The sequence below is a fragment of the Vitis vinifera genome, chromosome 9 (genome assembly GCF_030704535.1).
Source record: "Vitis vinifera cultivar Pinot Noir 40024 chromosome 9, ASM3070453v1".
Taxonomy (NCBI): Eukaryota; Viridiplantae; Streptophyta; class Magnoliopsida; order Vitales; family Vitaceae; genus Vitis; species Vitis vinifera.
The window spans coordinates 23136500-23161970 of NC_081813.1; the positions used below are offsets into that span (position 1 = coordinate 23136500).

The window sequence follows — 25471 nt, forward strand, 5'->3', positions numbered from 1 at the left end:
CCTAAGGAGTAATAAGAAGACGATATGCATTATTCCCTTACCTTGTACCATCACATCTGTAATTCATATAGCCTCTGAAGTCGCACAAGGGATCTTGTGGTATGCCCATACTAATTTTATTGGTTTTTGAGAAACTGTCCAGGGCCCTTGTTTATTTCTTTGTGTGAAGTCTTAGTAGATTTTAGATGTTTTAGTACTAATATGTAATGAAAACCCCTTCTCTTATATTATTTAGGGTACAAGGCCTTTATTCCTTAGGGAGTACTAAGACGAGACGATCACCGTCTTTGGTTCATGTAGTCTCTCAAGTGACACAAGCAATTTGTATGGTAGATGAAACCAAAACTCTTCATCTACTCTGGCCTTTGGTTTGGCCATATTCCCCACCAGTTCCTTGCTTGCTGTAGCTAGATGGTTACGTCCATATCGGCTTTTTTCATTAGGGAATCTCGCTTTTTAGAATGTAGATTTGGATAAATCTCCCAGGCACAAAACCTACTCTTCCATTTTGGTCAGAGAGGCGATAAATAGTCGTTAGGGAGGCAAAATGGACCACCTTGCCCAGTCATTTCCTTTATCGGCTTTTAAGAAACTGTCTAGGGCACTATTTATTTGAAATTTGAAGTTTGAATTATACTCTCATATCGATTTCTATTCATGCTTTGAATAAATGTAAACCCATTCATACTTCAGATAAAAAAACAAATCTCACTTTGGTGTTGCATGGATTTTTTGTCTAAGCAAATACAGTCCTTTTAGACTATTACATTGATTGTTATTTTTTTCTCCAGGTTGGAGGAACCTGGAGGAGTGTGTCTTGGTGAAGGTCTTTGCAAGGTGTCGGTTTGGATTTGTATTATATAATTATTTATTAAATGAAATTCATTAAATGGTGAATTGTAAAATTAACGGCATTCTAGATATAGGAAATTATTTAATAATAGAAGTGAAGTGAGAATGTGTTTAAGATGTTTGAAGAATTGCATTTTTTATTTAATTAAATTTTGAAAAATGTTTATTTTTAAAAAAATTATAGAAGGTCAAAATTTTGTTATATTAATTTTTCTGAAGGTATGATTATTGTTTTGCTTTTTAATAAATGTATTTTAAAAAATGCAATTCCTATTTCAACAGACAGTCTCTCTGAGTCTCCTCTCTCACACTCTCTATTCCTACCAGTCCCATGGAAAGTCAATACTCAGCAGGGAAGTGAGAAACCTAATGTTTGGGTGGTTGGAAAGTGTGGCAAAAACTACCCACTTTCCATAGAAAACAATTTCTCAGGAAAAAAAAATACAAAAAAACAAAATGCCAGAAGGAAATTGACTTTTGTGAAGAAATCCAGATCTAATCTTCCACAAAATTTGAAAAAGATTATAAAATTAGAAGAAGAAAAAGGTAGAGTTATTCCCATTTCATTTATGGATTATTGATTCATGTAGAGCTTTTTTCTTAAATCCCAAAAAGTGGGGAAAAAAATTATTTAATATATAGTTAAAAATTTTAAATTCTTAAATAATTCTTGTTGTATGTGATTTTCCTTTGTTCTTTATAGAGTAAACCAAGTAAAAGAATTTTGATTTCCATCCAAACAGAACCTTAATATTTTATCAGTTTTATTTAAAATAATATTTGTTTAAACAAAAATTTGAACGTTACCTACAAAATTTTCATAAAAAAAAAAAAAAGTTGGGTTCGTGATAGTTAATAAGAAGACAGTGTTTGGTAGTCCCAATAAAAGCTTGAAAGATGGGCATGTGCACAACAGAGAACAGTTGAAGAGTTGGTTAGTGACCGTTAGGTGAAACCTAAAATTCAAAAAAAAAAAAACTCCTCCCGGGAAAGCACTTTTTCCCCAAAAGAGCTTTTCCAAAACAAAGGCAAGAGCTCAGAGAGAGAGAAAGAGAGATTTTGAGAGTAGAGAGATGACAATTTCATTAGAGGAGATGGTGAAAAATGGGTATGCTTCTCCTTCATCGTCTCCCCCCACACCTCCATCTCCTCTCCCCATTAGTGTAGGCCCTGGCCACCAAAAATACAGCTTCTCGGCATCACCGACACCATCGCCGCCCTTCTCACCACCGTCAAGCCACACATCAGCTGAGAACCTCCCCCTTATGCCGGTGAAGGCGTCGAGCCCACGTCCGGCACCATTGGCATTTTCATTGGACCGTCAAGACGCCGGCGATTCGGATTCTCCGAGCTCATGCCTAAAGGAATTGTAAGCTTTCTCTATCTTCTCCTCCTCTTATGGTTCATTGTCTATGGAGTTTTTCAATAGAAAATTGAATGATTTGATTGTGTATTGTCATCATGTTTGAAATGAGTCTATTGGCCTTTTTTTGTAAATGGGTCAATTTTTTTCATCTAGGATTTTACCATTCCAATCTTCCCTTTTTCTTAGGTTTTTAATTTTTATTTTCTCATTTGTTTTTTGGTGTTCAATTATGATATGATTCCATTTGATTTTCCATGAGATTTTATGTTATCCAAAATAGATCAATTTTCACTACTAGGATTTAATGATTCAATTCCTTTTGTCTTTTTGACTTTGAAAACAACAAGCCCTTTGCTCTCCCCCGGCCCATTTGACCGTTAGCTTTGTGGTCTTGACTGACGGTTAGAACTGTAGTTCCGACAGTTAGAAGTGTCAAAATATGACCATATATTGCAAAAATGATCTCAATGTTTTCAAAATAAGAAAAACAACCTCCTTTGAACAAAAGTACCATCCATCAAACCTTTTCATACGTACACGTGACGACGATGTCAAACTCATTTTTTGGCATCGGTAATTACTCTATAATGCAAATATTCAAACCTTGGTGTCGGGTTTTAGTACAAGACTTAGAGGGTGTTTGATAAAACTTAATATTTATTACTTTAAGTTGTCTTTAAATTAAATTATTTTTAAGTTATTAACTTAAAACTTATTACTTATTTTCTACTTTGAGTATTAAAATTGTGTCATAAATTTAACTTAAATTTGACTCTAAATCATTAAATTAACATATTTATCCTCGTTAATTTTAATCAATATTTATATTTATACTAGTCTTAAGTAATAAATTTATCTGTTAAACATTTATATTTGAAGTATTGTAGAAAAATCAGATAACTAATGTATAGTCATAATTGAAAAATATATTTTTATTGAACGTGGATAAATGAGATAAAAGAGTTTTGAAATTAAAAATAAGATAACTATTTAGACTTACTACTTTAAGTGATTTTTTACTTTTAAATTGTGATATTAAGTTATTTTATTAAGCATGTTTAATCTACTTAATGACTTAAATTAAATCATGTTACAATGCTATATTTGGCTTTATTTTTTAGCATTTGCATTAAAGTACAATTATCAATAAAAAAAAAAAAAGGAGTTTGAGAATTGCTTTTTGATGCAAATACTAAAATGATGACATTCGTACGTTAATATGAAACCCTAATTTTTTAAAGGGAAACTTATATAATCGAATTTATCATAATTCCAACATTACCCTCTAAGTTTAACTTTATTATTATTATTATTATGGTTGTTGTCATTAACCGATCTTATGAAATGATTTTTTTTTTTTTTAATTTTGATATGGCAAGTCAAGTATATTTGCATCAAATTTGTCATCATCATTTCATATCTAATGAGATTAAAATAAAAAGTTGACAAAGATGATGTGATTATACTTTACTTGTCATGTCAAAGTTAAAAAAATCATATCATATAAATTATAATTGATTGGTTGAGGCAACAATCATAAAAAAATATGGATTAAGACTTAAAAAAAGTAATGTTGAAATTACGATAAACTTACTTTTGAAGTGTTTTATTTTTTTTAACATTGCATAGTTTTCCCTTTTTTATGTCATTCAATAGACCGTCAAAATTATAATTTTTGAAAGATGGTATTAGTATTATAAAAAGTTTATTAAATATAAAATAATATTTTACATAAGTTAAAATATGGCTTCAAAGGTAAAGATGTATTCAAAATTATAATTTTTGAAAGGTAATATTATTGCTATAAAAATTTTATTTAACATAAAATAATTTTTTGCATAGGTCAAAATATATCTTCAATAGAAATAACATCTTTTTAATTTCCATATTAAGCTCTTTTAAAGCTACAAATTATTTTAACAAAATTAGCTAAAAAGGTTCAAAAGCTCTTGTTGAATAACAATGATACACGATGAAGCTTCGTTATAAAAAAACTTTTAAAACCTGTTTGGATTGACTTCTGAAAGGCTAAAAGCTCTTATTAAGCTTAAATAAGAGCTTTTGGCTTCTCAGAAGTCAATCCAAACAAGGTCTTAAAATTTTTTTATAATAAAGTTTGAAACGTTGTTATTATCATCAACGCTTTTGTACGAGGGCTTAAAAAGAAAACTATGTCATTCGACATTTGCCACATCATCACACCTTTCATTCATGGCAAAAATCCAAAGAAAAAAAAACCTATACCCATTAGTTATTTTTACTAGAAAAAGGAGAGCCATTTAAGGGCCTATTTGGAAACATTTTCAAAAACAACTCTTCAAAAACAAATTTAGAAAATAATTTTCAAAAAACAGTTTTCAAGAATTGTTCTTAAAAACAATTTCCATGCTTTCACGAACAAAAAATTCCATTTGCAAACTCCAATATAAAAAGAGGTTTTCTATACTCACATAGAATCAAGACACCATACATCAGTGTATGTAAAAATTTTCAAAAGTATTCTTCATATCTTCAATTATTAATCAAAACACTCAACACAAAACTAATGAAAACACCTAAAATTTGTTCTTTTTATTCTAAACAACGAACAATTTTTAAAAAAAAAATTGTTTTCTATTAAAATTATCAAACGGGTTTTTATTGAAAACTATTTTCAAAAACAGTTTCCAAACAAGGTAGTAATCCTCCTTTCCCTACATGTCTCCAACAAGGTAAATCAATCCAGACATATTTGGTTCAGTTAAAATTAGTTTATTGATATCATCTAACATAATTAAAGTGAACTTGTTATCAATAGGTTCAGTTCAGTTATGTTGGATGATGCCAACATGTTACTTTTAGCTAAATAGAAAAAGCCAAATATTTTGGTTTTTTCTATTCAGCCAAAAAACAAACACCACCAAAGTATTTTTATCCCATACTCTAATTCATGTACTTTACAGTTTTCAAACACTGAAACGGGTAAATGAAAAACCCATGAAATTTTCCTAGAAGGGGTGAGAAAAAAAAGTGACAACAATCTCCTCTTTTGTGAAATGCAGGTTAGAATGGTTGGTTCAGAGATGCTGCAGTTGCTGTTCTCAGCCTCTGTTTACCTCCTCCAAAGTTCATCCCTAAGATTTTTTTCCATACCGGTTTCTTCTAACAAGATTGCCCTGATGCTCTAACCCTAAGATTGCAGTAGTTTTTCAACACAGATTAATCCCTAAACTCATTCATGAAGCAAATGAAGCCAAAATTTTCAGTCTATAGTTCAGCACTTCCATGAATATTTCTCGGATTATCAGTAAAGCATTGTGATTATATTGTGTTTAACAGAATAATGATGTATTATTTTCCTAATATGCATGTTCTTTCTGCTCCTGAATTCATTATTCTAAATGTATAAGCATACAAGAATAAATTCACGAATCCTAACAACCTGGTTGAAAACTGTTTTTGAAACAGAAGACGGTTTTCTAACTTAAAAAACATGTTTACGAGTTTCAACAGGGAATAGGTTTTTGATGTTTTTGAGAAAAAACTTGAGGTGTTTACGTAGAGTGCTCTACGAAACAAGTGGGAATATGGAGAATGCTTCGAGAACTTTCACATTGTATACAAGCCTTTAGTACTTCATAAAGAATAGGCTGAGGAAACTGTTATTGATATTTGAATTCTCAAATAGGATTTTGTTCCGGAAATCAATTGAGAGATGTTTATAAGAACTGTTTTCAAAAACTTATGTTGCATTTGCTAAACATGCCCTAAATTGTTTGGATGCCAAGTGATTGACTGAGAAAAACATCAATGTAAACAATAGGTTTCATCCAAAAAAAACATGAAATAGAGCTCCATTTATCTACAGGTCCAAGCCAAAGTTTCAAGACAAAGATTTACAGCCCTATTTATCCAAGGATATACTGAAATCCAGAATTGGCAAACATTATTTACTTAAAAATGCAGACGACTAAAGCAAAATAACCGAGAAGTTATCGATCAACAACAGTAGTTTGAAATTAAAGTTCAGGGGTTTGTAGATTTACTGCTGATTTTGCTGTCTCTGTTGCTGGAAATTGGGATGATTCTGAGTCGCGTTCTGGAGGGCTACCATGCCAGGTTGTAGATTCTGAGCATTTGGTTGCATGTTACCGAATGCACCTTGTGAGCCATGCTGCTGCTGTTGCTGCTGCATGGGCATCATACCACCCGGATTTGCTGCCCCCATGTTGAACACTGCATGGGAAAGTAGTAGTTGCAGTTTAGCCTAAAGAGTGCACAGCTGTATATCTAGCTTTTGTTGGACAGATACAATGAGCACATTATGCATCAGATTGTGTCGTATATTATCCCTTTTCTCGAAAGTTTAGCACATCAAGTACCAAGAAAGAAAATGGCAAGTGAAGGGTGTTCATACTTTGATCACTCAGAAGATGACTGCGCTGGGGGTTGCCGGCTAATCCCAACTGATAAAAGTAAATTGAGCATGAGAGAATAAACAATGTAGTAATGACGGTACTATAATCCATGTCCTACTGCAACCTTATAAAGGAAAACACACACATACACACCCACACCCACATGCCGAAAGGGGAAGAAAAATGATAGGAAAGTATTGTAAGCTAACCTGCATCCTTGGCAGAAGCGATTGTGATGGCATTGTAGCTGACATGTTTGAAATCTGAAAATGGACAAAATATGTTTAAGTACCCAAAAACTGTTCCTTAATATGAAAAGAATACTGCCAGCAATAAAATCAACATAAAATTAGTTGCTACACCAACACAAAAAACAGGTAAAAATTTTCAACTGCGGTTGCTAAATTTGCTGATGATGAACTCGAGTAGTAACCTACTACACAGTGAAGTAAAGACAGATGCCCTCACAAACAAAAGAAACATAAGAAAATAGCAACCTATGTCGCATGGATTCAGGTGCCAGTGTCGGCTACAAGTATGTGTTTAGGTGTCTAATCCTTCACAGTACAAATTTTAGGATAAGAAGACTTGGCTACAAAGGATAAGAAGAAAAAAATACCAATTAGAAATTAATCAAAAGCAAAGATATCTTCAATAAGACTCCCCATCTTACTCTCTTTTTTCTAAGTAATTATCTGCTAAGGAAGATAAAAAAACAAAAACCAAAAAATCAATCAATGAAAATCAAATGGTCATATCTGAAGCAAAAAAATGAGTATCTGACAAGGACCCCACATCCACACCCATATCATATCATGTTGATATAAAGTACATTGGATGAAGTTGGAGAGTCCGGATAACCTAACTCATATTTTAAAGTTTTCAAACCGGCACAAAGTGGCAATGTAAAAATAAATGCAAATTATGAGAGGCCAGGGAGAAAAAATGCACATTGTCCATTGGACAGAATGGAGGACAAAATCATAAATACTCATTTAAACAGAGCAGAACATATTTGATAATCCATAGGCATGGCATGCTCCACCACCAAACTGAGAAAACTAGCTGCTCATGAATACAAAGAACAAGAGTTTTTTATGCAAGAACTCATCATAAATAACTAACCTTGAACAAAAGAATTGCAGGTCAAAATAACCTCACACAAAATAGTAAATACATGTTATGAACCAATGCAGGGAAAAACTAGGAGATTGTGGTATTCCAATTGTAAAGATAGAATACTGTGTTTCCAAGTCCTATTGTAGCTGTATGGAAACAATATATCAGCCCCAGTTTTTGTCATCTACAGGGCCATAAGTACCCTCTAAGACAACTATTTCTCGAGGAACAGCCTTTTCACAGAATAAGGCAAGGTGGAATGTAATGCTTCGGACAAAAACAACAGGTGGAGAAATGCTCAATCAAAATAAATTGGGAAAAACATGCCACAAGAGTACTTCACATTTCAAATATTTTGTGAGAACTAATAACCCTACAGATCTTAAATAGGCTTGAAATAGATTACAAGAGACCCTGCTTCAGCATGATAAAACAAGATATAGCCAAATCTACGTAAAATTCTGCTAATCCAACAAATGCATCTCCAGAAGTATCCTGCCAAGACCAAATAAGGAATGCTAACACAGTAATTCCAGAAAATGCCAAAAGGAAAAAAAATCTGATTAGCATGTAAAATTAAAAATTCTACACGGAGAATGAAGCCTCAAAAAGTTAAAAAATAAATAAATAAATCAACTAAAATGCCAACAAATCTTAAAAGGATAGGCAATCAAAATAAAATGATTATGCAATTCAAAGATGTGACTTAACTACAAAATTTGGATACGAAAATCAACTCAGAATTAACCAACTAAATAAAGCTTGAAATCTGCAAGACAAAGCTGAAGCAAAAATAACATATAGTTTGCAATAATGAGTAGACAGAGTCTTCCAGTTATGATGCAAGAAAAGTTTAGAGTAGTCTCTTCCCTAAAAAATATAAGGGCATGCACATGCATAGGCACACACATACACACATGAAAAACTATTTCCACCTCCATCATTTGCTCTTTACAGGTAGTAATAGTTATCCAACAACCCATCCTCTGATTTTATATGATAATATCTAACACTAAGATATTTGTTCATTGTAGAACTATAACTCACAAAAAGAATCACATTATAGAGAAAATAGATGAATACATGGAAAGGGAAACAAGAAAAGAAATATATATAACTGACCATCTGAGTACTTGGTGTACCCTGTGCTGCATTAAACAATGCATTATTTGCACCTCCAGAAAACTGGCTTAGATGACGATTCAACTGGTTTCCTTGGCTGAGTTGGCTTTGACCCATGCCATGCTGGACATGTCCAGAAGGCAGCTGCCGACTCTGAAATTGCTGGTGCCCCATTGTCTGAGAAAACTGCATCTGCTGTTGTCCAGGCAACTGATGAGATGGATAGTTTGAATTGTACAACCAATAGAGAAAAATTTAGATATAACAATAAGAGAACGGATGCTTCCATGTGTGCATAATAATTCAAGTGTGACTGTGTTCATGGATGGCATAAAATAGACGGAAGAGATTACAGAGATGGAACTATTGTGTACAGACTATATGGACATTAATGTCAACACTAACTGAACCCAACAGCATGTCCGCCTCCCTAAGATGATCTCTCTGGTTTAACTTAATCTAGCACAGGCCATCTTCAATGGATCAGCCCTTCCGATTATAACAAGAAGGCTTTTTTGGCAGCTCTGATTTCCCAACCAACTTTAAAACTTATCAATCATACATTCTTTGTGATTTTAAACAATTATAATGACTACAGTGTCTTAAATAGTGAAATCAGTGAAGATGACAAACATGTTTATAGTTATATTGATAGTTAAACTTTAAAAAAGTTAGAACATAATATAAGACATTTATTGAAAAATAATTATAACAAACAGGCTACCTATATTATTTAATGGGATATCATCCAAAAGTAATACATATGAAAGTACAAATTCCGCAACCTTTTCTGAACCATATTTGTTAATGGAAAAAAAATTAAATATCAACTTAATTCTTAAATGGCATTTAAAAAGCCTTGAATGTGCCCACAGCTATTCATTTTGCATACCAAACTTCTTTCATACTTTTCTTTATTTGTCAAAATGATTGACTGAAAAAAAAGTTCCCCCTTGCAAGCATGTCAATTCTAACATTTCTTGAAAAGAAATATTGAGTTCCTGCAATTGGACCTCTAAAACAAACTTTATTCAAAATGTGCCTTGAAAATACAAATTAGGACCTGGCTATGAAATGTAATTCTTGAATTCTATATGATATTACAAGGGTCAGATACAGCACCTTGACACCTTATAGAAAATAGTTACATGTGCATCTGTGACTCTATAGGTTTGTACAACGGAAAAATAGCTTCTTTTTTTTTTTTTAAACAGAAACAAAAGATGTATTAATTATGGATAAAAAGTACAAGGGAAAAATATCTTGACAGGATAATAAATGGGGGGAAAGGAGTTAAGGAAGTTACTGGCTGAAACTTCTGCTGTGCCTGGCCTTGCAAATCATGCAGCTGCGGCAGCTGGTTCTGCACAAAGAATACAACAGTTCATATCAACACAACCAAATTGCTAGAATGAAGAAATGAATCTAACAAAATTAAAATTAACTCCATCCACTGATCTAAAGAATTCAAGAAAGGGATACTTCAACAAACTCTTTGAAGTTTCAAAAATGAAACTGCAGGTTTATAGAAAGATAAGCAGGTGTGATGATACTGGTAAGTGGGAGAGCATGATACACATATATATATATATATATATATATATCATTTTTAACAGTCCCTTCGGTCAATTAGAGGATGCAATTACTTCAAAATTGCCTTTAATACATCATGCGTTGTCAACTTATAAATCTTATTGTGTATTAGTTCCCTATTTTTCTGTATCATCAAAGCACATATCATACCTTATTGTGTATTAAGAATTTCTTTACATGAAAAAAATGTATACATTCAGAAACACACATGCATTGCAAGAATGAATTATCAGGCAATCTATAACAACCCTCCCTTACGCGTTAACTTGTAAATCTTATTGTGTATTAGTTCCCTATTTTTCTGTGTCATCAAATCACATATCATACCTTATTGTGTATTATGGGTTTCTTTATAAAAAAAAATGTATATATTTAAAGACACGTGTGCATTGCAAGGATGAATTATAAGGCAATATATAACAACCCTCCTGCCATAAGCTTAACTGGCAGGCAAGACCTCTCATGAAAAGGATGTTCCAAGTTTTGAATCACATGACTTAACCAAATACTAGACCCTTGGTTGAAGGCTCTATTGAACTATCAATTTTCTTAAAAGCTTAAGCTTGCAGGATTTGGATTCAATATGCATATCATACTCCTTAACACCTCCCTCACATAAAGACAAACAAAATTTGGATTTACATCCAATGAAACAAATAGACAGATTCAAAATTTGAATCTCCCTTATGTGATGATACTGGATTCATAACAAATGGGGGAAATACAAATTACGGAGAGATGGCTTGAACATGAGACCTCCTGCCAACCAAGCTCTGATACCATGAAGCTGGGCAGGAAACAAAAAAGATGGAAAAAAACACTGCAGAAAAAATGTTAAATGGTGACTGCTTAAGTTAAGTTTTATTTCTTCAATACAAGCAAATTTTATAGGCTAGTCCTGTTCCCACAACCCTTTATTTTAGGAGATTCAAAACCAGCTGTAATGTTACAGCTAGCAATTAGAAATACAATCAGGTAACAAATTCTCCCATATTTAGAATTAAACCAAATTTTGGATCTTATCTTTATTCAGAGAATATATAGGATCAAGTATTTGTTCTCTTTCCTTAACAGGTTTCCACATCATATATACATATCACAGACACACCACTCAAGTGGTAACAGGTTGGGGTAAGGATATGGGAGGTTTTAAGCTCGTGTCCCAACAGGACAAAACACACACACACATTTGAGGCCTAGCTCAAATTGTAATGGGTTGGGGTAGAGATCTAAGAGGTTCTAGGTTCAAGTCCTAGTAGAGACCAAAACACATGCACACACACGTACACTTGAGGCCTAGCTCAAGCGGTAACAGGTTGGGGTAAAGATATGAGGGGGAGAGAGAGGTAACTTTAGACAGTCCTTAGTATCTTACAAATATAAACATTATCAAACTCTAGTGCTTAGCTTTATATTAGTATGATAATGAGGAATGCCTAAATTTACCTTTTTTAACACATGCATACACATGTATATATATGATTAACCAAGTGGTACATTTGTAGTCCACAATCTCAAACAAATATAAACACTAAGCACCAGAGTTTTGATGAAATCAACTTAACAAAATATGATACTTTAATTCATAGATTCATCATAAAATCCACAAGACAAACCTTTAGCCACGACTTTTAGTTCCAAACTCTGACTAGCCTATTAGCCTACTAAGTAGGTTGTCTTCCTTACCACATATATAAACCTATTAGATAGTGACCCAACGACATCTATCAAGCTTCTTTGGGCCTTAACCCTAGCAGCTCACCTTACAGGTAACCTTCTTTTTAAGCTTTGTGTGTAAACTCAATAAATTAGGGAAATAAAGATCTGTGAGTTTTGAATTCATGGCCTTCCTTAAAACTTGGCTCTAATACCATGTTAAACTACCAACTGACCTCAAAGTTAAGCTATTAGGTAATACAACAATGCATATCAAGCTTATTTGTGCTTTGGCCCTAACATAAACGTTGAACAAGTGAACAAGTGAGTTTTAATGAAACAAATTCAACAAAATATGAAATTTTCATACTAGATACATTATAAAATCCATGTAAATAGTCTTCCAACATCACTTTTTAGTTCCAAGTTTCAATTGGTCCATCAATAAATATTATTATGCCAAAGGTTCCAAATTTTACATCTCCAACCAATAGACCAAAATAGGCACTAATATGATATGGAATTGTGACTATATACTTTTATTGGCTATTAACAAGCATTTTTTGATAGTCAAGCAAGCAAATATAATAAAATGCCTACCAAAAAGGGCAGACCTTAGTACAAAAGGACAAATACAAGGGCACCAAAAGGCAAAGAACAAGAAGAAAGAAACAAAAACCTTACTTGTAGCCTAACCAATCAACAATGTCTACAATAGACGTAAACACCTTATCTAACCCACTCCAAAAAATTACACATAAATGAGGTTTAAAGCTTTTTGATTTGAGCATTCCACATAGTCAAACAAATTTCTTTCTTATAGGTGGTCAACTGACCTTTGATTTCTCTCTTTCCAAATAATCAAAAACAAACATAAAGAAGCAAGTTCCCATGTTTTCTTTTGCTTCTTCCCTATGAAGGAACTGTGCCAACTTAAAATGATTGTTCTTATTGAAGAATACAACACCCATACTACTCCAAACAAGGAGAAGACAAATAGGATTCTTGCTTTGGCACAATGAAAAAGAATAGACTTGACATAGTCCTCCTCACCAATACATATAAAACATTTATCAATCAATCCATTCTCTGCTTTTTAACTGATCTATATAGTGAAAATTCTTTTTCAACTTACTTTCTAGGCAAAAAAATTCCACTTCCATCAGAACCATGGATTCTAAATAACATCTATAGTTAAGGCATTGATCTCCCTTGCACCATCTAAGAGTAATAGGATTAAATTGAGAAGTTTCAAAACCATCCATACCACCCATCCTCTTCACCCTTGTTCACTAACTGATCTTGCAATCTCAATAGGCATGCTTTAACACCATCTAGCTCCCAGTCATGAGTTGTCCTGAGAAACATGGAGTCCAATGCCCCCCTTACTAGCATGCTCCCAACATCTACAACCCTAGCATACTTTGAAGTAGCTATAACATACAATGAAGGGAAAGAAACAGTCAAAGATGACCACCACACCATATATCCTTCCAAAATTTTACTCTCCTTTCATTACCCATACTAAATCACATTTTACTTCTGAAAACTCCTCACCATCTTATAATCGCCTTCCAACCCTACCCCAAACCCCTTCCTCACCTACAAAGAGCAACCCCCAACCCATCCCCCCTTTTTCTTCCCCAAGTTTCCTATTAATAACCTACTTCTATTAAAGCTCCTTTTTTGACACAAACATCAAATTCCACTGGCCAAGAAGAGCCTTATTGAGAACAGTTAGATCACAAATACCCTTCTCTTTTTTTCTAGACAAACGGTTAATCGTTTCACCATGTAAGGTTTTTTCTTAAGCACTCCATCTCCCCATCTAAAATCCCTTTAAATTTTTTTTCTAATTCTTGGGATAACAAATAAGAACAAGAAATGAATTAGGAGGTTAAATAGGGTACTTTTGATCGAAGTAAGTCTCCCCCCTTCCCAAAGGCATTACCGCTTCCACATTGCAAGCCTTCTTTGAAATGTTCAATCCACCACATCCCAAACCGACAATAATTTGTACGAAGCTCCCAAAAAGAGACCCAAATACATGGAAGGGAGCTCCCCCACTCTATTGACAAGTGTTCATGTGCCATCTTTAAGGTTTTAACTTCCTAGTTCATCATTATCTCCTAAAAGAGAAAAAAATCTCAAGAAAGAAACAACAAATATATTAAGAAAACGTATCTCTTCTTCATTTCTTACCATCAAGGCAGCTTTCAAATCATTTTGGACAAGTAATCACACTTGAGCTTCAATACTTCATGTATGCCTCTCACAATATGTACAAAATATTCCATGTAGAATAATCATTTTTTTTAAAAGATTCAAATTTATTTTGCTCTTAAAAACGAATAGAATTAATTAAATATGCTAATGTTATAGTAATGCATATCACATATATCATATCATGTATCATAGGATAAATAGAGACATATTAAATAGCTACTAAAAAAAGGGGCACCCTTTGTACGCTGGCAGTATAATCAAAACCACAATTAGAATGAAAATAGGAAACTATATAAAAAGTTAAAAACCATCTATCTTTTATAAGGGACCAATTTTAAAACATTAGATGACTTAAAGAAATCATCAATCCTAAGCATTGATTTCTCTTTTAAGCCATTGAGTTGGGGATAAATAAATCGATGTCAAGGGACGTATTGTTGATGCTATCAATGCACTCAAGCAAAGAGCAATTAACCATTCCCAATGAGACTTTAGACCACTCCTAAAGAGATTTGTTGAAAGTCTCTTTCAACCTTTAGTCACATGTCTCCATCTCGATGAAAATCCAACTATTGGCTCTTTCCAAATGCATCAAACAAGGCACAGAGGAGTCATTAACCACACACTCTTGGATCCTCGTTTTTTTTTTGTTTTTTTTTTATAGGTAAAAAAAAGGCTTGCATTAGAAACGCCTAAAAGTGGCGAAATCAATACACACAAAGTATACAAATAACGCCCCAAAAAGCAAAGAAGTAAGGAGACAACATCCCCTTTACAAGCAACCAATCTATAAAATCAATCATAGATGTAGTGTGATCCTCTATATACACCCTAACCCAATTCACAAAAGTATACATGAATAAAGATTTAATTAATTGGTCAGACCGCTCAACGTTGTTGAAAACTCTTTCATTTCTTTCCTTCCATAAAGTCCACATTAAACATAAGGGGGCTGCCCTCCACGCATTCTTCCTTTTTTTAGCGACAAAAGGACCATGCCAACCTAATAAATTCCTCCTAATCGAGGAATGCATAACCCACTGCACACGTTCCTCGACCTTTTATCATGTTGCAAACCTTTTAACTCAATAGGAGATCTTTGATTGATAAGAAAGAACCCATTGAATCCCAAAAATTAGATCAGAAACATGGCATTATATTAACCTTTTTAGTAGCCACTATGCATGTGAAGACCTTACTTTTAGGAAGAAGTTTAGACTTCCAAATAAATTGGGTTGGAAGAAAATAATGGAATTTGTTCTCACTTCCCAATGGAAATTTGTTCTCTAACTTTCTTTCTTAGATTTGTCTTTTTAACTATTTTTAATTGTAATGTAGAAATTTTAAAATTTAACTCGGTGACTCAATCCATCAAAAAATTTTGAAAAAAAAAAATAAGATTTCCTTTTTTTATTATTTTTATTATACAATTCTATATTTCTTTGGTAAATTTTACTTGGTGAAATAGAGCCAAAATAGCTAGGAGTTTTTTCCCCTTTTTTTTTTTTGATAGACAACATAGCTAGGAGTTTAAAATTGACATATTGAAGTTTCAAGGGTTAGAAACTTCACATTGATCAATTGAACTAGGAATCCTTCTTCATTCATTGATCGAGTGAGTAGTGTTTTCTTAGAAAATGCAAGTTGATCAATTGAACTCATAACACAATCAACCAAGCATGATATTTAAGCTAAAAACAAGAAAAGAAAAAGGTTCTTCCAACTGTGCATTCTGTCATTCCTTCTGGACTTTTGTTTTCTTTGGTCCTTTTTACATTCTGATAGCTTTGATTTGCTCCAATCTCATTTTTCATGCACATTTCCATTTTCGACCAACCTCTACAGGGCTAGAGAGAGTCAAACTACAGATCCTAGTAAGGAGGGAATCGCTGTACCAGAGACTCATTATTCCACAGGTCTAAATGAACCTGAACATTCAAAAGGAAAGAAGTTTGACCATAATAGGAGTTTGATCACAAACAGGGTTCTCATGAAAATAGATATTTCATCAAGTAAGAATTTCATGATAATAAAAATAAATCAAATAGGAATTCCATTAATGTTAGATTTTTATGGAAATAAGAATTCTTCATTAGAAAAACTGAAACATAGACTCAGGCTAGATCCACTCAACAATATAAAGCACCTCAAGAAGGTTAACAAGGGAAAAGGATTTGGACTTAAGACCCATAGGTTCTCTAAAAGCCTGGGTTATCAAACATTAGCATAAAACTCTACCTGTCCCAGGCCTGGCATTGAAGATTGCCTTATCTGTTGAGCAAGGAGTTGCTGTTGATGCGGAGACATATGTTGCATGAGTTTCTGCCTTTGCTGCTGCTGCTGCTGTTGCTGTTGCTGTTGCTGTTGCTGATGCTGAGTCTGTTGCTGAGGAGAAGGTGTGTTCATCATATTAGTGCCAGACCTTGGTGAGTTGGCATATGGCAGTGGAGATGTTGTTGTATTATCAAAGGAAGTAGCCCCAGTAGGACCAGATGGAGATGCAGCTGATCTTCCAATAAGTTGTGCTCCAGAAGCCTGATTAAAGATTATGGGTAAGGATACAAAAGCAATCATGCAGAAAGATTCACAAGAGAACAAAATAATTTGGAAATGACACAAAAGCAATTTCACCAACAAATGTAGTATATCAAGCCATAAGTAAGAGACATCCACCGAAAAATCACTTTGTATATGACCTTAACCCAAAACAACATCAATGTTTATGTCAGTCCATAGAATGTAGTACAACTTAATTGCAAATACTTCAGTCAACTGTCCACTGGTCAGGTTTGCCTTTGGTTGGGCTTGGTTAAACCCAACCAAGTATCAGCCTTAAACACTAAAACATGGAGCTGCAATTGGGGCATCGGAAAGCAGATGAATAGGATGATCACATTAGCAATTCTACTAATTTGATTAGCATCAGCGGTAAGATGACAAGGACATATATACCCAGTAGACTTGCAACTTCAAAAGGGAGAAGCCAGGCCAAAATACCAAGAGACAGACCAAGGTCCAACTAGGTAATCCTAGTGTAAGGTCATGCACCATGGATTCATGGTACAGGGTGGTTATAGAATGGCCCGAACTCAAATGCCAATCAAAATAGTAGAAACATTAAGAGAAATGCAGGACTATAATGTAAAACAAAATGAAATAAATAAAGTGAAACTTCAATATTTTGAAGCCGAGGATTCACCTCACACTCTCAGGAATATCTGTTGCGAGAAGAAGAGAAATTTGGGTAAAGGATGCACCAATGGCTGGGAGGAAGGCCATAATAATATTTAGAACATTGTGAAGCTTTACCCAAATGCACCAATGGTTGGGAGGAAGGTCATACCAATATTTAGGACATTGTGAAGCTTACAATTTTAGAATTCAGCTGTGATGCAACATGAAGTGCATCTAGTAGAGGAATGAAAGAAGAAAGATTTGGAAGAATGAGCAAAGAGATGGTGGAACAAAAAAGATGGCTGAGTACTAGAAGAACTTCCCCTTGTTCTACAACCTGTTAGGAAAAATAGAGAAATTTAACCAATACAAGATACTGTGCTTCTGCAAACAAAAATTGATTTTTCAAATAGCTGATGTGTTTCGGAAGCAGAAAAGTGATTCTTTGCAAAGAAGCCCCATGCACAACAAGAAATAGAACAAAAATAACCAGAATAAACCATGCACTCTATGATCTATAGCACAATCAGACCAGCCTCTTGACTTAACAGCTTCACAAAATAAGGGATAGGCATTTCATATAAAATTTCTATAAAAAATGTTAAAGGTCTAACCTGTAACAAACCCTGAGTAGCATTGATTGATGATTGGGGAGGAGTATTCTTCATGTACATGCCTGAATGAGTGTTTAATGCCTCTTAATAGCATTGAAAGACAATCTAAAACAGAAATTCAAGGAATAATCTTTAGTGATTAATAATCACCTGATGCATCAGAAAAAGTTTGCACCCCATCACCCACAGTGAGCACATCTACCAGATGCATTGGAAGGGTAGATGTAATCTTCCTCTGATCAAGGGGTATACGTAAGACTGCAAAAAATACCATTTCCATGTAATCATTATTTAAGAAGCATGCATGTATAAAGAAACCAACGTATAAAATAATGCCTTATGATGAACTATAAGGAAATGTGTTCCTTCAACTAGAATACACTTCCAACTTGAACTCCCAGCCAAATCTTAAGAATCCATATTACAGATTAAGGAAGTGACATATCGACATTGCAGAACCGTCCCTAAAGATTCAACAGAAATTTAACTTTACTGCTCAACGAAAAATTAATAACAGACCTACTAGGAACCAACCAACTAATTTGTGAAGGAATCAAGTGTGTTCCCAAAAGTTGTCATAAATGTTGTGTGTGTGTGTGTGTGTGTGTGTCAAGCCCATTTGAGTTTTAAAAAATTGCCATTCAGATATCATATCTGACCATTAATTACAAAAATTATCAAATATTAAAAGTTAGAAACTTAAGGGCTGGGAAGAAGCTATTAATGGTACTCATGAACAGAATATGTACCATTTGAAACAAAGAACTTTACTTACTACTAGCCTGCATGGCTCAAGACTTGGGAGCTTTCATTTCACAGGATAAAATGGAAGCTATGAAACAATATTGAGGCAAACTCAAAATAAAAGAGATTTTTTTTTTTCACAACAGTTATGTAAATTAGCAGTTAAGAATAACACCTTCACCAAAATTTACAGCAGCTCGGAGCAAATTCTCTTGTTCCTGAATTTTGGCAGCCTGCACCTTATCTATTGGAACCATTGTTGGACCTTGACGAGTACCAAAACAATAGGCTTTACGGGTCTCAGCCAGAACTTTTTCAGCACTCTCACAGGCTGCTCCAATCATATCGATTCTTGTCTATTAAAATCAAGAAGTGCTTGTTTGAAAGCAATCAATAGATTTCAAGATAAAATTCAATGCTCCAGTAACTTTATTTCACCTTCAGTTTTTCAATTTGTACGGATATTGGCAGGTTTTGCATCCCATGAAGCAATTGCTCTTTCTTGAAGTTGTCATCTGTTTCCATCTCAGGTAATAGTTTTGATGACAACATCACTGGAAGTACTGTATGCAAAAAAACTTATACTAATAAGAATCTAAACACAATGCCAAAATTAAAGATATGCACCATCAGGTTATGAGGTTTGCCCCAAATTAACACTATTGCTCAGCTTTTTGTCTGTGGGTATGTGTGCCTGTGTATAGGTAGGAAGGGAAGAGTTATTGTCTTGGAACAGGGAAGGAGTTGCCACAAAATATTAGCAAAATAACCATTAAGTGATGAGGTTGGCCTATATTGTATAGAGAAAACATGTCCTGCTCAGCAATTAACCTAAGACTAGAAATCACTGGTCCAAAAATAAGCCATCCTCTATCTCAATCTAAGATCCCGTGTCAAAATTTTCTAACAAAAAAGCAACTTCAAAAGGATTAAGTATAAGCTTATGTCATGAACAACTAACTGTTGATGCTGCACAAAACCTAAACACTGAATAAAGTTTTCAGGAGGGAAAAGAAAAAAAATCAGTGCATTTACCCTCATCAAAATGATTCAGGATGGATCCATCAATCAATTTATTTAGAAGCAAGATGTTCATATGTAAAATTTTCTTCCAAAGCAACTTAGTCCTTAAGTTCCATATAATAGCACGTACTTGTAGAATTCTCCACATTAACATTCTTTGGATGTACTACAAAAGCCTTGGAAACCTTCTTAATATCTTCCATAATGTTGAAAAGCTCAAGATTCACCATGGAAAATTGCCCCAATATATCTTGCCTGATGCAGAAGACAAATATGTTAAAGCAATAAACCAGCGATGAATCCCCAAAGTAACTCAAACAATGTAGTTTCCACAAGCATGTTTTGTTTTTCTTCACAGGTTCTACTGAAAAAACAAAAATACAAAGAAAAAAAAAAAAAAACAAAACCACTCCTTTTGCAGTTTTATATAATCCCATCTAGTTTTTGTCTTTTTTTTTCTTTTTTCTGCACATTGGGTATTACCCAATTTTCTTTTTCAACTCTTCAATTTCCCCAAATTAACTGAAACTGAAATTTGGTCTTAGCAGGCAGTTAGCAATATAATCATACAGCAAACACACAATAGTATGAGAAAAAAGGTAAATGTATAAATAATATAAATGTGCATCTGCACGAGTAGTCCCTTTGGCCCAATATTATGTCTCCTTCAGTATAAACATTTCTATTTCTATTCTTGAGATTACCGTTGCTGCCTCAGCAGGCAACAACTCTCAACCTTATATATATAAATTTTGCTTTCAAAAGGGAATAAATGTACTTCCAAAAAATATATAAATATATAAATCTAGCACTCTCTCGAGTTAGTCAGTTTCGCAGTGATTTTAGGAAGTTCTTTTATCTTAAAAAGTGTTTCTGAAAAAAATTAAGTATTTAATTGAAAAATCACTTGAAGTATTGAAAAATCACTTGAAGTATTGAAAAATCACTTGTGGTGTTTTATGGAGAAACACTTTTATAGGTCATTCTCTTAAAAACACTTTCAGAAAAACCACTTCCATTAAAAACACTTCAAGTAAAAACACTACCAAACACACTCTTAATGGCACTTGATTACCATTTCCAAATCCAAATCAAATTCTGCTTTCAAACTCCTTCCGATGAATACACAAATCTCAAGTTCCTTCTAGGTAGTGCTATATATATAATCAGTAGGCAGTTCGCAATTCAGCAAGCCTGTCAAGATCGAATAGCATTATTATAATAGGGCCTGTTTAATTTAGTAGTATTTGCTTGGCATTGCAGAAATCAAAACTAAATTTTAGTTTCAAAATTAATACAAAGCACTTCTAGAATTTGATCCAGAACTGTCAAACATCGGTCCAATCGAACCAAATTTTTCTTTCACAATCACTTCCAACCGGCACCACCAATCAGTCCAAACCTCCACCACATTCCTAAAACCCTAGCGAACTCCATCCCAAATTCAAAAAATAAAAAAAATCCAAATTCACATCCGAAACTGTAAATGAGGGAGGAGAAAATGAAACCATTTAGGGACGGCATTAGCGCGGGCGACTGCGTCAATGTCCTCGAGGATGCGCGAGATGGCCTTATAGAGGCTGATAGCACGGGTCTTGACGGACTCCAGGTTCAGCTGCTGCTGCACTGCCGGGTTCAGCCTCTCCACCGCCGGCTTCGGCGGTGCCGCCTGCTGCTGCTGCTGCTGCTGAGATTGATCTTGAATTCCCTCCATGGCCGCCATAGACGATTGAGAGAGAGAGAAATGAATTTGATTTAAATGAAAAAACAACGGCGATATGAAGTTGCCACCATCGCTTTATGAACTAAGCTATTATTTGATTAAAAGGTCTCTAAAAACGTAAATTTTGAAATTTAACCTCCCCCTAATTTTCTTCACTTTTTTTTTAAGGACAAAAATGTCCGCGTTATTTTCGATTAAGAATAACATTTTTTTAAATATGTAGGTAAATACTTAAAATAATAAAAGATATTTATATAAAAATTAGATTACTTTTCTTTACACATAATAAAAACGATTAAATTCACAATTTGCGAATCATTTCATCTCTTTAACCAAATATTTTTTATTTTTTATAAATAAAAAAAATCCAGATCTATTATTTTATGAGAATAACTTTTAATTTCTCATTTTATAGAAATAATTATTTAATTTTTTATAAAAATATAAATAAATTTTAATAATAAAAATGATCTACTTTATATCTAAATCTTATTTATTCATATCATATCTCAATTTTATTTTTCTACCATCGATGCTTTAAATTTAGAGTTAGGAATATTATAGTTTTAAAAAAAATTATAAGTCATCTCCGGAAACATTTAAATATAATTGTCACATTGTTTCTTAGTTCGATTATTTTTATAAATATATTATTTGAATAATTCTTATAAAAAATTACTTTAAAAAGTTGTCAAATTTTGTATTAATTCTCTATACCTCTAACTAGAATTTGGTGAATAAATTAAAACTTTTGATGACATTTTCTATGGGTTATCAATTGAATTAATACTCGAGATCACATATAAGTAAATGTTCTAAGAAAATTGTAATTTATAGTTTGACTATTTAGGAACATATAATTTATAACTTGGGTTCAATCGATCGAACCAAAATTATTTATGATTATTATTATTATTAATAGCATTGTCTTGTAATTATTATCAGTAGAACTATTTTGTGAAATTATATTAATTTTAGATGAAGGCTTGATAATTTCAACCTTGCCGCTAGAACTACGATTTTTCTTCTCTAATGTTGGTCGGAGAAAATTTGACAAAGTTTTCCTTGGATTTCTTTTCCAAAAGAGTCTTCCACAATTATCAAAAAGTCCTTGTTTCCCCTCAACCACTAAAAAGATCATTTTTTTCCCCTTGACTACTAGAAAACTCTTATTCTCTCTTCCCAATTGTTAGAAAATCCTTGTTCTTAAGGTTCTATTTAGGAAGTGTTTTAAATAATAATTCTAAAAAATGGTTTTTAATAATAATTATAAAAAACAACAATTTGATGTTTTATAAAATAAAAGTCTATTTGAGAATTTCAACGTTACCTCTAAAACTACGATCTTTCTTCTCTAATGTTGGTCGAAGAAAATTTGACAAAGTTTTCCCTCCATTTCTTTTCCAAAAGAACCTTTCTCTACTACTAGAAAATCTTCATGCTTCCCTTCGATTACTAAAAAGATCTTTTTTTTCCCCTTGACTACTAGAAAACTCTTATTCTCCCTTCCTAATTGCTAGCAAATTCTCATTCTTAAGGCTCTATTTGAGAATTGTTTTAAAAAACAATTCGAAAAAATAGTTTCTAAAAACAAATTTAAAAAACTATTATTTGATATTTTGTAAAATAAAAGTTTATTCAAGAATTTTAACATGTAAATCTAAGTGAAAAAACCTTTAAGCAAGGAGGAGGTGATATTTCATTATTTTCCCATCCTTAAGGTTGTTGAGAAAATAGGTATAGTCTTATATTTGCTTTAATGCAGTTGGGTATATTTGTCTTGGGCATGAATCACAAGAGATCCATTTTGGAATTTCTTTGTCAAAATTTATTAATTTTTAAAAATATTTTTAATAAAATATTATGTAATATTACTTTAATTTATGTCTTTTTCATTATTTTAATAGTTTATCAAAATGTAATTATTGCATATTACTAAAGAAAATAATTAAATCTATACTATTTCTTTATTTTTTTGGATTGCATTTGAGTTGACTTTTGAAAATTAAAAAATTTGAATTTAATAAGACTACGTTTGATTCCTAGAAAATTTGAAGAAAAATGTGAGAGAAATAAAATAGAGAGACAAAATTAAAGAAAAGAAAAAGTAAAGGGAAATAAAAAATAAATTTAAAGTTAATAAATTATTTTTATATGTTATTTTAAACTTATTTTAATTTTTTTATATAAAGATTAAATAATTTGAAAATGTATAAATTTATAATTAATCTTAATTATATTTCATTTACTTTCGTATTTTTTATAGTATGGGGTTCTCGCATCCATCTATTATGATATCTTTCCCATGTGGTGTGGATGCTTTCCCGTTTAGGCACTTGGATGGATAAATGTTATCCAAGCACCATTTATTGTTATGTGGCAAGCGTTAAGTACTAAAATGTTGAATGTTGTAACCATTATATTCAGACTATTCATGAACATAAATGTCTAAAACCCAAAAGTCGTTATTCGACAAGCCAATTATTGGCATTGAAAGCTATTAAGGCATGAGGGAAGCATTACATCTTGGCTATGATAAATAACCATCAACTATCAAAATCCAGGTATGACACAAGTTTCCAAAATGATTCTTGTCCGTCTCTTTTCTCAACTAACTTAAGCATTGGCGGGACATGCTTGAAAAAACTCATTCAAACACTCCTTGTTGTAGGGATTCTTGTCATTTCCTCGAAGGAAGCTATCTAGAAAAGACATTGTTGGTCGAGCACCAACATATAGAACAATCAAATATGAGAAAATCATTTTCATTAACATTTTCTTTTATTTCTAAACCAAGCACAACCTAAATGTTTATGGATAATTTTATCAAAAAAAAAAAAAAAGGGGAGGGGGGAAAAAGCTTCTACTCTCCAAGAAAAAAAAAAAAAAAAACTTAATATAAAGTCCAAGTGTGGCTTAAAGTAGAAGCTATAATTTAGCCCATGCAAGAAGCCTTTTTCTATGTAAGTAAACTTTCATTGAACCAAAATTATTTTGATTTCAAATTATAGTATTTGCTTCAACTTCAAGCTAACAATCTTTTTGAGAAGTCTTTTATTTTATTTTATTTTTCTTTCCTACTAGGGGAAACCAAATTGGCTACCTTTCTAACAACAATTATCCTTAGGTTTTTATCTCGATTAGTTGTGTGGAATAGTGGGATGTTGAAAGTTTGAGTAGAGAGAAACAATTAGAGGAGAAAGGCGGTTAAAGAGAGTGTCAAAAGAACAATTAGAGAATCTAGAAGAATAAAAAAAATCCTTCATATTTTAGTGAAAAATTGAGTCCTTTTTATAGTGCTCCAAAATGATAGTTGGAAAACCAATTTTCTGATAGGGTAACACCCAAAGGTGGGTAAATAAGTAATTTTCAAAGATTTTGATATAAGAGTTGGAACTTTTAATCTAATTAATCATTTGAGAATGAATTAATCTTTTTTAATTCAATTAACCCCCATAAGAAATTAGGAATGACTAATAGCAATCCAACACAAATGAGATAAGAGGGTTTTTTTTATTTTTTATTTTGCATGGAACACTTTCACACCAATTGTGGAAATAAAAAACTATAGGGTCTAAGACCCCATATCAAAACTCCATTGTACAAGATCATGATACACAATTTTACCTAACAAATACTACCTAAGATTTACTCTCAAACACCTCTATCGCAATCCACATCATGACACAACACCTCAAGTGCTGTAGTGGATTTATCTTAGCTTTTGAGGGGATGCAAGTTCTTCTAGCACACCCAAAATTCGATTAAATAAATTGACAAAAGCTTTTAGGAATAATAGGGTAGTTAGAGTTTTTTTTTTTTCAATGGGAGCATCCACCCCTTCAAACACATTTAAGAAGAG

At 32.8% G+C, this 25471-nt stretch overlaps 2 protein-coding genes and 1 non-coding gene across 5 annotated transcripts; 2 read left to right on the top strand and 1 right to left on the bottom strand.

Moving 5' to 3' along the window:
• Positions 1 to 1847: 1847 nt before the first annotated feature.
• Positions 1848 to 5585, top strand: LOC100253089 (vegetative cell wall protein gp1). The gene is made up of 2 exons (XM_002268594.4): positions 1848 to 2221; positions 5260 to 5585. Exons 1-2 carry the CDS (start codon positions 1926 to 1928, stop codon positions 5333 to 5335), a joined length of 372 nt encoding a protein of 123 aa, XP_002268630.1. The 5' UTR covers positions 1848 to 1925; the 3' UTR covers positions 5336 to 5585.
• On the top strand, positions 4156 to 4369 carry MIR3639 (microRNA MIR3639). The gene has a single exon (NR_127892.1). It is a non-coding gene; the product is annotated as a microRNA MIR3639 (primary transcript).
• Positions 5586 to 6021: 436 nt separating the features above from the next.
• Positions 6022 to 21687, bottom strand: LOC100247963 (mediator of RNA polymerase II transcription subunit 8). Of its 3 annotated transcripts, none has more exons than XM_010656962.3 (12): positions 21395 to 21687; positions 20017 to 20141; positions 19302 to 19426; positions 19039 to 19219; positions 18270 to 18377; positions 18120 to 18181; positions 16570 to 16866; positions 10163 to 10219; positions 8857 to 9048; positions 6825 to 6878; positions 6615 to 6663; positions 6022 to 6433 (listed from the first exon to the last, which is right to left on the bottom strand). In XM_010656962.3, exons 1-12 carry the CDS (start codon positions 21607 to 21609, stop codon positions 6240 to 6242), a joined length of 1659 nt encoding a protein of 552 aa, XP_010655264.1. In that variant the 5' UTR covers positions 21610 to 21687; the 3' UTR covers positions 6022 to 6239. The 3 variants fall into 3 exon arrangements, with proteins under 3 accessions (XP_010655264.1, XP_010655262.1, XP_010655263.1); XM_010656960.3 differs by having other exon boundaries at positions 8857 to 9066; XM_010656961.3 differs by having other exon boundaries at positions 8857 to 9051; positions 21395 to 21686.
• Positions 21688 to 25471: the final 3784 nt, after the last annotated feature.

Coding starts and splice junctions, on each gene's coding strand:
- LOC100247963 (XM_010656960.3), bottom strand. CDS start 21,609: ATGGCGGCCATGGAGGGAATTCAAGATCAATCTCAGCAGCAGCAGCAG. Junction 20,142..21,394: donor GCTAATGCCGTCCCTAAATG/GTTTCATTTTCT, acceptor CTTCTGCATCAG/GCAAGATATATTGGGGCAAT. Junction 6,434..6,614: donor TCATCTTCTGAGTGATCAAA/GTATGAACACCC, acceptor TTTCCCATGCAG/TGTTCAACATGGGGGCAGCA.
- LOC100253089 (XM_002268594.4), top strand. CDS start 1,926: ATGACAATTTCATTAGAGGAGATGGTGAAAAATGGGTATGCTTCTCCT. Junction 2,222..5,259: donor AGCTCATGCCTAAAGGAATT/GTAAGCTTTCTC, acceptor TGTGAAATGCAG/GTTAGAATGGTTGGTTCAGA.